At 46.1% G+C, this 14,575-nt stretch overlaps 1 protein-coding gene across 1 annotated transcript; it reads right to left on the reverse strand.

Moving 5' to 3' along the window:
* Positions 1-1,714: 1,714 nt before the first annotated feature.
* Positions 1,715-13,659, reverse strand: synpo2lb (synaptopodin 2-like b). The gene is made up of 5 exons (XM_079183299.1): positions 13,424-13,659; positions 10,405-10,556; positions 10,004-10,309; positions 8,976-9,361; positions 1,715-5,236 (listed from the first exon to the last, which is right to left on the reverse strand). Exons 1-5 carry the CDS (start codon positions 13,523-13,525, stop codon positions 2,592-2,594), a joined length of 3,591 nt encoding a protein of 1,196 aa, XP_079039425.1. The 5' UTR covers positions 13,526-13,659; the 3' UTR covers positions 1,715-2,591.
* Between the last annotated feature and the right edge of the window lie 916 nt (positions 13,660-14,575).

The following is a 14,575-nucleotide window of genomic DNA, read 5'->3' on the forward strand; positions in this document are numbered from 1 at the left end:
TGCACATATACTGTACCTACACATACATACATACACGCAAATCCCATCCGCAAGCACTCCGCACCTCGTCTCAGATTGTGGATCTGTAATATAAGCCATCAGATTTCCCCATGCTTGGTCACTTCTGCTTGGAATGTTCTTTACCCTGGCAATCAGATTTTCAAATGCAGCTGTCTCTGTCACGAGTTTGAGCCATTCTGTGAACACGGGTGTATGTAGGATCTTCCAGTTTCCTTTAGAGCCTTTAGTTTAAGCTCGCTCATGCACATGTGGTGAAATTCATTTATAGCTCACGTTAGCCGCTGCATTGCAGCAGCATGGTAGTCCTGAAACTGAGCGGGCCAGGTGACCTTGATACAGATGTGTGTGTAGCTGGATTATAAATCAATCAGGGAATCTAACTCCCATTTGAAGGTTTATCACAAAGCTGGCTGGTTATTACAAATAAGTCACATTTTATTAAACCAAACCGATTAGTTAATAACAAATTTTAAAAAAACAAGAAACTCCTTTTCAAATATCCTTTTGAAATAATCAATGCACATGAGAGTGATAACGATCATTATTTGTCCAACCCTGACCCTTGACCCCAAACACTTAACTCTGTTGACCCAGAAACACGATGTGAGACTGTGGCTAAAGAGCCTCTTTGGCAGAGCAGCGGGAGGAGACAGGATGTACGAGGTAACGCTTCCCCTCCACTCTCAATAAAAAAAATCCATCAGAATTAAGAGTTTAGCACCGGGCCAAATAGGTGGAGATTAACTGCTCCGAAAATAGGGGAAATGGTGTGTGTGTGTGTGTGTGTGTGTGTGTGTCTGTGTGTGTGTGCGTGCGTGCAATTGATTGAGGGAGGAATTAACAGAGAGGAGGAGAGAGACCTAAAGAGGGAGGATTGTGGAACTAATTTGTTAAATTTGGCCAAAAGTTGAAAGAGCCACTTCAGTCATTACTCTAAGTGCAGTTCCATCTTTTATGTATTTGTGAAATCCAGTGACCTAGTTTGCAGAAAAATGAATCAGAATGTGAGTTTTGTACCTTCCACTGAACAGGACTCAAGTTAGCAGCTAAAGTTAGCCCCGTCTGTCACCTGATCCCATCCAAGGGTCAGAGGTTAGATCCCTTTCCGTGGCCATGGTTGGGTTTCACAGCTCCAAGGCCATCAGGTGGCTGTCATGTAACTGCTCTGAAATGGAGGGCAACAATCCTGCGAGGACGTTTTCAACTACAATTATCAGACACTGAGTCTAAAATAGAAGAATTAGAAAAGGGATGCATGTATTTTAATTTTTTTTATTTCATTATTTCGTCGGATTACTAAATAGACAATATGTTAGCAGTTAGCATCTAGAAAATGTAATTCAAGATTATAAAAAGACAGGATATAAAATTATTTTTGTTTTACCGTTACCTTAAATGTTCTCACTTTCTCATTAAGTAAAATCTGTGATGAAGGGAGGAGACCTTTAACTGGTGGTGCAGCATGCCTGGATGGCAAATCCTACAGTGCCTCCATGTGGTGAAGGTTTAAAGTAACATTTTCTTGACGCCTTAACTATCGCTTCACAGACTGAGTCCTGAGAGAGCAATGAAGCTGTTAGACTAGTCAGAAAAATGCCTGAAAGAGGGAAAAAGGGGAAAAACTAATAGAAGGAGGAGATACTGGAGCGGCGTGGGAGCATGTGACACACGGAGAAACAGAGTGACAGCTGAGGTGAGTCATGTCTATTTTTATTCAGCCGCATGTCTCTGGAAAACAGCGAAACAGACATGTTATACATCTCTTGTTTCATATCAACAGATCACAAATCAACGCTACTGTAAAAGGCTTCCCTTCTTCCTGGCAGCTGTGCTCTTCGCCCTTTCAAAATCTACAGAAAACAAAGCACACACTCGCTGCAGAGTGCAACTGAAAAAAAGGCACTCATCAAACGCAAATCAGTAGAATAAATTTAACAAGGGAAATCACAGTAGTAGTAGCTACTTCAAATGTGTTAGTAAATCAACTTTATATGATATTGCTGGATGCAACAGGTGCTGTAGGATGTTAACAGATTGTGAAGTTTTGAGTCTAATCTGCACCTTTTACACTCATCAGACATTGTTTCTATTATGTCACTTCATCTGTGCTTTCCTTTTCATCTTTTTCCTATCCTCGACCACATCTCTCTTACAACAGTCTTGTTTTTTCACATCCTCTGTTCTTCTTTTTTTATGTTTGAACTTAATTCTTCATCATTCAATATAATATTTACAGAACTTTATTTCAGTTTTCTCCAACATCTCTTTCTGTCCTTTCAATCTGCTGTTGATCTCTAATTTTTTTTTTTCCTTTGCAAAACACAGTGTTTCCTCTAACTACAGCCAAATGCGTTGGATAAACGAGTCAACAAGATTAAATGTAAGTGATAAAATGTGCTACATGGGTGACCGATCAAAGCAGATCTTGTGATGAAACGTGGCCGGTAGAAACCCCAAGCTGCAGCCCTGAATAACAATGTTACGATACTAAAAACACATGGACCTATTTAAAAAATGTTGCTCTACGTTCCCATAGAGCCATGGTTTATTATGTCCACACCAGAGTCTGTTCAGTGCGCTGTGGATCCAGGGCGCCAGACACAAGGCTGCAGACCCAGGTTGGAAGTGCTGAACCTGGGCCTGGGGACCCTGTTGGGTAGAGTGCTGCTGGATGCCGGCCGACCCAGGGGACTCAGATCTGGGGCACTCTTAAACTGCCTGTTGGCCTGCGCAGTGTTGGAGGGCTGAAGGTGGGAGAAAGTCGGGGATTGGAGTGGATGTGAAGTAGGAGCAGCGGAGAAGGTGGGAAGCTGAGGGAGAGGAGCGGTAGGGGCAGGAGGAGGTGGGGGAGACAGAGGGGAGGTTTCCCACTGAGATTGGAAGGGTTGGGGTTGAGGCTGATAGGGTTGGTGGTGGGCGTGGCCAACTGTGGGCGGAGGAGAAGTGACATCAGAGCGCCACAGTGGTTCTCCGAGTGTCGTAGCTGATCGAGGTACAATGACTTTGAGCGCCGGCCCCGTGGATGTCGGTGGGGGCGTGGAGAAGCGCTTCACCTCATATACTCGCGCCGTCTTCTGAGGCCCACTTGTCATTCCTTTCTGCTGCTGATAGGTGGAGGTGTTCATGGGAACCCCGCCCCCATAGCTGAACAAAGAAGAGTTGAGCTGGTAGGGCTGGTGGCTCATAATGTCCACAGCCTTGAGGGCCGCTTTCTGCTTTTTAGATCCAGCTGGCCCAGACTTTGTCACCGCAGACTTCTTCTGGGCCTTCAGAGGGCAGGAGGGAGAGAGAAGGGGGTTGTAGTTGATGGGAGGAGGAGCACGGATGTTGGATGAGTACTTCCAGGTGGAAGGGAGAGAAGGAGTAGGTGATGACTCCCTCGTCTGGGCGGGAGAGTAAGGCACTGCAGCGACAGAAGGAGATCGCTCCACAATGTACCGCTCCATCCTGCTCTGCCGGCGGGCAAACAGCTCCCCTCCCTTCCCCGCCAGCTGTGGCACCTGAGGGGTTTGGGGTTTGGGAGCTACAGGAGGTGGCCTGGGTCTCCGCTGGGCCTGCATGAAGTTACAGGCCTCTGCCCCCAGCCTCAGCCAGTCCTCCTCGGGCCCTGACTCATGTCCGGTCTCCCCACTTGGTGCAACTCCAGTTTCAGCAACTGGAGTCACCGGGGGGCCCCTGGAGACACCCCCAAAGTGGTCATCCATGTTCTGGACCATCGACAGCAAGTCCGGGTTTGGAGAAACATCTTTGTTCTGGACTGAGCAGAACATTGGCTTATTGTTGCCACGACGTCGGGCATCGCGCAGAATGCCGGTGCGAGCGGCAGGGACCGCGATGCGATCCTCTCGAGTTGCCAGTGAATCCTGGGGTGGTGATGCATTTGCCATGGCAGCATGGGGGCCAGGAGTCACTTCACCTGTCATGTTGGTGTAGGGGTGGACTGATGGAGATGGAGATGGTTGGGTGGGAGGAGGAAGAGGAGGAGGAGGGGTGGACTGGGCTTGGAAGGAGACCTGAGTCAGAGCAGGGAGATGAGGGGGGGAGATGGGAGAAGCAGCAACGTAGGTGGAGGGAGGTGGATACGGAGCAGGAGGAGAGGAAAAGGCCTGTGGAGCTGGAGGGGAGAAGGGTTGAGCAGGTGATGGACAGGACAAGGTACCTTGAGTTGCAGGAGGAGAGAACGGGACGGAGGGGGAAGCATACATTGCGGCCTGAGGGGAATATGTGGGTGGATTTGTGGCGGGTTGGGAGAAAGAGGGAGGCGAGAGAGCCGAGGGGGGAGAGTTGCCGTTGTTATTTCTGGGAGCGATGTACAGCGAGGTGCTAGACACAGATCTCCTCGCATCCGGCCCTGATGGATTAAAAGTAGGTTGGATAGTCACCATGGAGACGGCCGCTACTGGTTTGGTCGTCATGGCCACGGCTGTGGGTTTGGGTTGGGGGGGGCGGAACATCACAGAGGTTACAGATGCGCGAGAGGAAGGGCCTGGGGTGAAGGGGCGTGCAGTGCGGTTCAGAACACTTGGATTCAGGTCTGAGTCTGTGGTTGGGCTAGGACTAGGATGAGGGTTGCCATGTTGCCCATTTTGACTTGAAAGGGGCATCTGAGAGGGCGGGTTCAGAACAACACTAGCCCGACTTATAGCCACCGACCCCCCATTGGTCAGAGCCACAGCTGGAGGAGACATGTGTGCAGGGTGGTTACTGATAGACTGCTTCCCGATGCTGCTCTCCGGCTCTGAGACCTCCAACCCCGGGCTTTGATTGACAGAAGTCAACAGTCCTGGTGTCTGATAGGCTGAGATGTTCAGCCCTGAGCTGTGATTGGTTGTTGGCGTTGTTGGAGTAGCTGGTGTGCTTGATGGGCAGGCAGAGCTCTTCCTGTCCAGCAGGTCTAGATAACCGGTGTCCCACGTAGAGTCAAACGATGCTGAGAATCCCTCTTCATCAACTTCTGAGCCACTCGGGACGGAGCTTCCTCCTTCCTCTTCCGTCTCCCCTCCTGTGTCTCCTTCTGTCTCGCCTCCCCTATCTCCCTCTGCTTTGCCGAAGCAGGTCAGTGTGTACTTCTTGGCCCTCTGCCGGCGTTTCTTGAACATAAGCACCCCCTTCGAGTTGGGGTTGGGAGCATCAGTCAGCAAAGAGGCGATAGAGCGGCATTTAGTACGAGCTTCTTTCACCTGTTTCTCCACCACACTCTCCCCACGCTGCAACTCTGCAAGACAGGAAGAGAGAGAGAGAGAGACCAAAATAAATGTGCTGAAGGTGAGAGGAAACAAAGGTAATGGGATTTGTTATCATTACATAACGAGGCCCAGGCGACAAATAACGGAAACAACAGTGTGGTAGCCCTCACTGACTGCGAGCAGTGGCTGATTTGTACAGTATTATCACAGCGAGGAGCTGCTGTGAGGAGTTCAGTGACAGACAGGAGAATGTTGTGGATTTAGAACAAAGAATTCCTGCTGCTCTCCAGAGTTGAGTCACACTCCACGGGAAGTTCAGATCACAGTGTCTCTCCACCACAAATGCTTGTTTGTGTGTGTGTGTGTGTGTGTGTGTGTGTGTGTGTGTGTGTGTGTGCACGCCAGCATGCGCATGTGTGTATCTCTGTTAGTCGAAGGTCTATTTCAGTCTTTTTAATATCTTGGCTCACCTCACATGAATGTCCTCACTACATAACTATAGTCTGATGCAGCCTCCATATTCTACATCACGTTCATACAGTCAAGCTAACAGAGACATAACAAACACACACACACACGATCCCAAAATCAAACGTGATATATCAGTTGCAAAGTTGCGATGTTTAGATATTTCTGCAAAGACTTAACAGAGACATAACAAGGTATTAAGGAGAACAGTCTACAGCAATGCTAGGTGCTCTGTTAGACTTATTATGCAGAGTGGTACAGGGAGCTAAATGCTAACACAACTTTGTTCAGTATATTGGCATTTGCTAATTAGCACTGAACACAAACAGCATGTGAAGCTGTAAGGGCTGCCCTCAACTCAAGAAATGGACTAACAGTCCTCAATGTTGTCGACTAATTCATGAGTTGATTCTAATCAACAGAGTTTCTCCTCAAAGAATCATTCAAAAGCACCACATTCAATCTTGTGTTTCCCAGAGATGCTTTTTGAAAGTTAATCTTTCAGCATTAAAAAAAGCATAAAAAAAGACGAAAGAAATCTTGGTCAACTAAGACCAAAATGACTCGTCGTTAAGAGGTGGGCGGCCCTGGAGGCTGGTGAGAATGCCATTAGTTTTTTACAGCTATTTGGTTTGATCCAATGATGGCTTTAGAGGAAAGATTAAGATTAACAATTCATCCTGAGGGGAACATGAATGTCCATACCAGATTCTATGATCATCCTTCCAAAATATATTTTTTTATTGTATTTATTTTATTTACCAGGGACAGTTCACATTAATCAACATTTCAGTTTCCTCCTCAATGTAAATGTGCCAGAGTAAACTACAGAGCTAATTTCCGTCCGTAGTCTGGTTATTACAATCTAGTGGCCTAATATTATCAGTACAATTCAACAGAAAACACTATAGTACAACACTAGGGGGTCACCAAAGTCATTCAATTATATCCCTCTCCATCCAATAGTCGTTGGAATATTTTAGTCTCCCCAACCGACCGACCGTTGTTGTCAGCCCCAGAAAGCAACGGCCAATATCAAGTATTTTTTTTTACTTTTGTATCATTAATTGTTTTTCATTATGTATTCAACCCACAATAAACAACAAAGCTTCATCAAGTTGATAAAGCACTACAGTATAAACACATCGGCTATTAGCTTTTAGCCTCACATCTAAATAAAGAACATCAGTCAGGTCCATTACAGTAAAACAATCACAAATAATATTCACATTAATGGTCAACTTTCTAAGGTGCTGACATAGAATAGAAATTAAGCAAAAAAAAAAGAATAAAAACACTTCATTTGAAACCGATATGCAAATAAAGGGGTTGTAATGTGTCTTACCTGCGTACACGGTGTGTGGGACTGTATGTCCACTGACATCTGAACCTGAAGAAGATGTGAGGTCCCTCATCTCACAAGTGTGAGTGTGAGTGTGTGTACTTAAACTCCCTCAGACCCTCCCACACACACACACACACACACACACACCTAACAGAGAGTACAGTTCTGGTCCTATAGTGGGGCACCGTTTAGCCTCTGTCTTCCAGCTCTTCTCTCAGGACACGGCCCATGTAAAGACCTTTGTCTGTGGCCAGCAACCCAAACCAAAGCATGATGTCAACCCTATTCCTGTCTGTCTGACAGGCATCAAACACCTGTCCAGTCTCTGTCTCACACACAGAGAGAGAGAGAGAGAGAGAGAGAGAGAGAGAGAGAGAGAGAGAGAGAGAGAGAGAGAGAGAGAGAGAGAGAGAGAGACAAGGACGGAAGACCCCTCACCAGAGAGTATTTAGACGGCAGTGTCATTCAGTGTGTGTGCGTATGTGTGTGTGTGTGTGTGTATGAGTTCATAAAGCCAATTATAGTTTATAGAGCAACGTTTGGTCATAACGCTTTACTGATGTGCTGCTCTCTGCTGTTAACACTTCAGCCCTAACAACCACTGCACACAGAGACACACAGTTCCAATGCAGCAGAGCTAGCCCTCCCACATCCAAAGCAAATGTGTGTGTGTGTGTGTGTGTGTGTGTGTGTGTGTGTGTGTGTGTGTGTGTGTGTGTGTGTGTGTGTGTGTGTGCGTGTGTTTGTGAGTAACGTGAGAAAGGGCAGGTCCCTGAACACCTCAGTCATCATTCATTCTATAGTATTGAAGTCAAACTTGTGTCCACATAGTTTCAGTAATTTTTTTAGCTCATAAAATGCCAGAATCATGACGTTCCACACATAAAGGGGACTTCAGTTAGTCAAAACCCAAAAATATATAATTTACAATAATAGAGAAAAGCAGTACATCCTCACACTAGAGAAGCTGGAGCCGGCGGATGTTTGGCATTTCTCTTGATAAGATTCTCTTGACCAATTAATCGACTAATCGCGTCAGGACTAGAAGACATTTTACTGATACAGTATCTAGTCTACTGTGCACAAATGTGGCAAGAAACACACACACACACACACACACTTATACAACACATATTTAGCTGTGTGGCTTGTAAGTCAGCGTCGCGTCCAGACTGTCGATCAGAAGCGTCAACACCTATAAATACAGCGAGTGAGAGAAACGCTCCGAATAGTGACAGAAAAGATGGACTGCTGTTTCAGGGGACAGAAGAGGGGAGGAAGGGGGGAGGTGGAATACCTCTGCCGGTATCTGGTATATACCCCATCACCACCAGCCTGTAAATGTAACTGGATGCTCCAGTTGTGGAAAATAACCACTAGAGGGTGATCTAGCTATTGATAAGATTCAAGACTGCACGGCTGACGCCTTCGGAGACACCGAGGGAATCTTTGGTGTTTAAATTTAACGGAAAAAAACACTGCGTCAAGACTGAAATAGGTGCATCACCATGAGAAACCAGCATGGTTCCTGTTTTTGGTCGACAGCTGGTGTATCATCCTCAAACAGGACGTCTGAACTTCTTGTCATGACCTTTCTGGTGTTTCTTTCTGTGTGTTTGTGTTTTCTTCAGCCTAACTAAACAGAGTAAACATGTTGGAAAGGCCTTTACCATCATCCTTTAAATTATTCCAAGATTGTAATGACATACTGTAAGAAGACGGCCGTGCTCTCAGTAATCAGGTGGTGATGATTATTGATGCATGAAACTGTTATGCCACCTCGTCTCTGGAACGACCTGACTCTTTTAGATTGCATGCATGTACTTATTTGTGCATGCAGGCTAGCATATGTTTGTATACATAGATATATATGTATATAATAATAACATGTATTAACAACACTCTCCCTCTTTTGCTTTTACGGTGAAATGTTTGGTGTGAGGATAAACACTCACTTGCTTGCCGTGCTTTGTCCTTGTAAGTGGTGGAGAGGTCGTCGCTGACCGGGGTCTGCTGTGGTCCCACCATGGGCACCAGTTGTTTACCAGAGGCCGACAGCAGAGCCTCTTTGGCCCGTTCAGGGGACACGAGCGGCGGGCAGGTCAGCACGCTGCAGCTCCCGGCCTCCTGGAAGCCACTGTCCCCTTCGCCCTCCATCTCCATCGACCCCTGATCAGGGGTCGGTGCGAGCGTGTAAGGGGTCAGAGTGTGTGGGGTGTGTGCTGGAGTGGTCCACTCGGTCTGGAGACTCTGGTAGATTTCTCTGCGAGGGACGCCAGGCAGAGACTGACCTTCCCATTGCCCCTGCATGGAAACCCCTGCATCTGTGGCGCTCTCATACCTAAGAGGAAAGACGGAACACAACAAAGATTAGACACGGCAGTGGTGGATAGGAACCCCCAGTATGATGTTGCAGCTTTTTGGAAAGACTGATTCAAGAAGCCTTCTATGACAGACTACTTTGAGAACAGGAGGTATACGTCTGTAGTGGCCATTTGTCCGAAAAATCTAAAAAACATAAATCAAAGGGGCCACTGACGCACCGTGGGTTTGTGGTCTACGCAGGCAAAAGAATGCATTGTCCATACAGGATTACATTTTTCTCATGATTTATTTAGCAAAACAAAACAAAAGAACAAAGAAACTCCTGTCGCTGCCTCTCCAGCTGTGGTAAAAAAACATAGGCCCACGCTGGTGCATGCTGGTCCTGTACCTGCCTACTCCTATATATAACTTCAGGTGCCCACAGTGTTAACCAATTCATAAACAAACGAACAAACCAAAAAACTAAGTGTACTTAAACAACAAAATAATTATACTAAATACTAAACAAATGACTATCAAAAGAAAAGGCTATCTTAATATATCAAAAAATCTAACCTAAATATATATATAAAGAATCTAGAATAATTAAACAATACTACTTGTGAATAAAATAACTAAATAGTAACATCAAATGAATAGCTCCTACAACGTCCCTTACCCGCTCATCTCTGAGGTCTCCTCCTCCTCTTGGTTGCCGTGGCGCGCAGGTGAGCGCGTGTGAGGAGGTGTGCGCCGTTGGCGACGGTGCGTGATCGACTGCGTGTCTGCGTCACTGTCTGTCTCTCCGTAGTAAGCCTCGCTGTCTGGAGGGGAAGTGATGCCCTTGGGTATCCCGGTAGGGGAGAGGATGGAGGCACGGTGGGAGGGCAAGGGAGCCGCGGGGGGAGACGGGGCCCTCATGGAGGAGCGGGGCGATGCGGAGCAAACGGAGTAAGATGAGGAGTGCAGGAGTCCAGAAGGGGCTCTGGAAACATACAGATGACAGGTTGTTAAAAATGCAAAATGTGCATCTGTTTGTTTGAAACGTCTTCATGTAACAAAGGCTGTGCGTGCTCTGACCTTTTCACCCTCAGGTGGAGGGTAGCGCTCTCCATATCTATGAGGCTCATGGCCTGAGCATGACTGAGCTCTGCACACATCTGGTCCCCAATGGCAACAAGCTCATCGTGCTCCTTCAGTCCAGCTTTGCACGCTTTGCTGCGCCGGCGAACCTGAGAGGGATAGAGTTAATAACACATGTTAATACTTGTGGCTGAGGTAAGAGCACAGTAAACGTTTTCCACCTGATCTTCACGTTCCATTATTTATTAGACAGACAACAAGTCTGTCATCGTCAGGAACAGTTTGGAACGTAATGCTCCGATGTTTAATATGAACATTTGATGACTTTGGTAACTCATTGTCGTAGTATTTATCCCCCGACATCTTGCCCGACATCTTCCCCAACATCTTGTTCCTGCATGAAACCACCATTTTCCCGCAAAGTTTGAACAGTTTCTTGAACAGCTGTTTCACAGAGATATTTCAGATTTAATCTGTGATGTTCTCACTGGTTTTAAGGTGGAAGAGCTACGCTGGAAAATGGTGATAATTCCATCAACCAATTAGGATGCAATATTTTAATTAATAAACAAACTATATTTGAATCGTTACAGACATGTATGTCTGCATTTTACTTTAGTCCGGGGAGCAACTTGGGATTCTGAGTAAAACACTTAAGGACATATTGGCATGTGGACAGGAGGAGCTGGGGATCCTTGTGGCTAAAGCAAGACCCGCTCCAACCCCTGAGCCTTGAACCTCCTCATACTGCACCTGCACAGTCCTGATGAAGCATATTAACACTTTTTTTGTGTAAAACGCTTAATTAATATAAAGTAAGTTTTTTCAAAACTTTAACCTTATGTAATCATGAATATTTATCTTTTCTCACTTTGTAAATAATTGCACCTGCTGCACAGCAATTTCCTTTGGGACAAATAGAGTTGAATGTTTGTATTTTTAATGTACTTTTCATGGGCTTTAAACCATCTCAGTGGTCATATTGTGAGCGGTCATCCTGATTGTTTTCAGCATACTTCCTAAGTTAGTGAGAGCATTATTTGGTGAAATGGCCTGACGCATCTCTGACAAACTGATGAACAGTGTTCAGCAACAGGCAGTTCTCCTCCACTGCCAGCCATCTTTGTCCCCGTATCAGAATAACTCGTGAAGTCAGGCAGCTGTTTCTAGAGGTCGCCAAGAGATGATGTCATAGGATCCTTCAGGAAGTATGTCTGCGGGGGGTTGGTTGGGGGGGGGCTGGGTGATAGATGGGAAGGCGAGTATTCTCGTCCGCCAGATTGCAGTTTCCTCTACAAGAAGAAGATAAGGCCCTCAACTCTGTCTCCTCACGTATACACAGTCTAATACACACACCGTATCACTGTAGCAATGTTGAGGGGAGGAAAGTGTGTTCCCGCACCTACTTGGAGTCTCAAGTATTTGCCTTTGTCAGTATCTCTTGACCCGATGATCCCAACGCGGCTTCCACACAAACACACGTAAGGCGAGGCTGTCTCGTACTTTCCCAGCCAGACAAATGTACACACACACACACACATATAGACACATCGTGAAAGAGAGGGTTTGAACAGCTGCATCACCGGTCTGGACCAGGAGGGATGCCTGTCATTCACCATATGTTCCCTGCATACCCAAAATAAAACCTCGCAGGTCAACCACATTCCTAGACAGATGAAGAAAGACAGGGACTGTGATGGGAGGCAAAACCACAGACGATACTAGAACTTTACGAGACAGGAATGTGTACGAGAGTGTGTGTGTGAACAAAAGGCCTTTTTCCATGCTCAGCTTCCAAGCGCCTCTTAAATGAGCTATTCTGATCCTCTACTTTGTGCTCCAGTCCCAACCGGGCTTATCTGAGGTATGCCCAACCACACAAACGACAGGCCACACACATACACCAACATTCGGAAGCACACACTGATCAAACTCTATTCAAAGGTGACCTTATCTGCTTGAAAACCCTGGATGAAGAGAGGCCTTTGGTGTCACTCCGCTGTCACTTTTTAAATCAGAGGTTATGACAGTTTATTAGTGACCGGCCAGCTCTAAACGTCAGTGTGAGCGAGTTCGCATTCCACCTCTCCAGAATAGATGTTCTTATTAGAGACAACATTCTGGACTGTCAACAAATATAAACGCAGACACAAAAGGCTTTCGGAGAAACCAAACTGAAAAAAAGAAGAATATTCCTGGGGCTTTCAATTGGATTATTGTGTCCACTAAATGTGTGCTGGTGACTAATCTGAAATAAATGTATCGTCGACCACTACACAGACACGCAATGTGTGTGTGTGTGTGTCGTTGTGCACTTAAGATAAAAGTAATAATATAGAATGTATGGACACATATGCACTGTAGACTAACCTACAAGTCTCTAATACCGTACAATCGCTATCAGGATGCAGTGATGAAACCCGAGTCGAGATCAACCCCGAGACATGTGTTCACACTGTTCTGTGACCCACAAACGCAATCACAGCAGGGGGGATTTAAATTGAGTGCGGCCAAAAGAGCATGGGAAAGCTGTGGTATATCATGGAGGCACTGATGTAGAGGGGGGGAAAGTAACAGTGTAAAAGTAGCATTTTTCTGAGTAACAATACTTTGATAGAGAAGTTTAATGTGAAAAGACATCCTGATTAATATATCTTAATTATAAGCATTTCAATAAGACTTTGCCCATCAAACTCCTCCCTCTCCAATTCAGTGATGCTCTCCAAAGTAAGGTAATGCATGCCTTTCAAAAAGTACTCGTATTAAGTGGATATATACCCCTATAAATACCAGAAATACCAATAAGCGAATTACAAACAGCAAACCACAAGACTCACCATCAAGGCCTCAGACCGCAATTAACAGCTGCAGTCTCTATTAAACCCATCGACTCATGTTACCACCTTGGCAGTAAGTCTTTGTGATACATACTGTATGCACACACACACACACACACACACACACACACACACACACACACACACACACACACACAAATGTATAGGTTCCACTGTACCTTAGCCACCTGTAGAGGTTTTTGTTGCTCTGCTCCTCCCTGCAGTCTGAAGCCCCACGGGGAACCTCCCAAGAGGGAGACCACAATCTCCTCGGCTACCATCCCCGCTCACAGCTCACAGCCTGCTGTGTGTGTGACTGTGTACAAGTTGATCTCCCCTTCTTCAGTTCCTCACACTCTGTGAGTATCAATGAGAGAGAGTGAGGCTTCTGCCTCCCCGCTCCACTTCACGGCAAATCACTCCACCCATGAGGAGACAGGGGGTGGCTGGCTTTCATCCGCTTACACTGGAATGCTGTGACGGAGGGGTGGGCACTCGGGAGGGTGAGAAGGGGAGTGTGTGTGTGTGTGTGTTCATCCTCTATACAGCATTCAACACTTGCCATGTCACTCTCAAGCACTCTGTACAGGATGGGATGCTTGCTGATACAGCCTCCCGAAATAACCACGAGCACCACTCCCTCTTTGACCCCCGGCTCAGCCGTTCTGGCCAGCAGCCGGTCTGCTGAGGCGGCTCACAGATTTGTCTTCATCTACCAACAGCACCCCGACCTTAAAGGACAGACGGGGGGAGGGGGGTTCAGTTGGTTTTCTGTCAATACAATTCCTCGTCATTACAGCGAGTACTAGAGGGAGTTGATCTCCAAGGAAATATAATTGTTGATCCTTCAGCTGTCAAGTGTTTTAGTAAAGCACTGTTGGGGGAGATGGTGCATACTGGCTCTCGTGCTGCTGTTCATCAGCTTCAACATCTCTGATCCTGCAGAGGATTGCAGAATTTATTAGCCAAAATGACTTGGCCCAACAACCACTTAAATCTTATCATCTAATACAACTGCATGCCAGGTTTGTGTTGTAATTCCAAATTGTACCTGATTGCAAGGGGAGCTGGGCCCAAATTTGGCCAAAGTGGAGCAGTTTACAGCCCAAAAACGTACTTTGGCCTATCCAGATGGCCGCCTCTTGTCACATTATAATAATTTGATAGATGAGAGGATAACCAAAGTCATATTGGCACTTAGCCTAAGGGAAAATTAAAAGAGCCAACAAAGTATATGTTTATGGCAAATGTAGTTTTAAATTAAACATAGGCCCTTGCATAATTTATTCAATACGTTTCAAATGTTAAAGATGTGGACTGCCTACTTAACA

The sequence above is a fragment of the Pholis gunnellus genome (genome assembly GCF_910591455.1).
Source record: "Pholis gunnellus genome assembly, chromosome: 21".
NCBI lineage: Eukaryota > Metazoa > Chordata > Actinopteri > Perciformes > Pholidae > Pholis > Pholis gunnellus.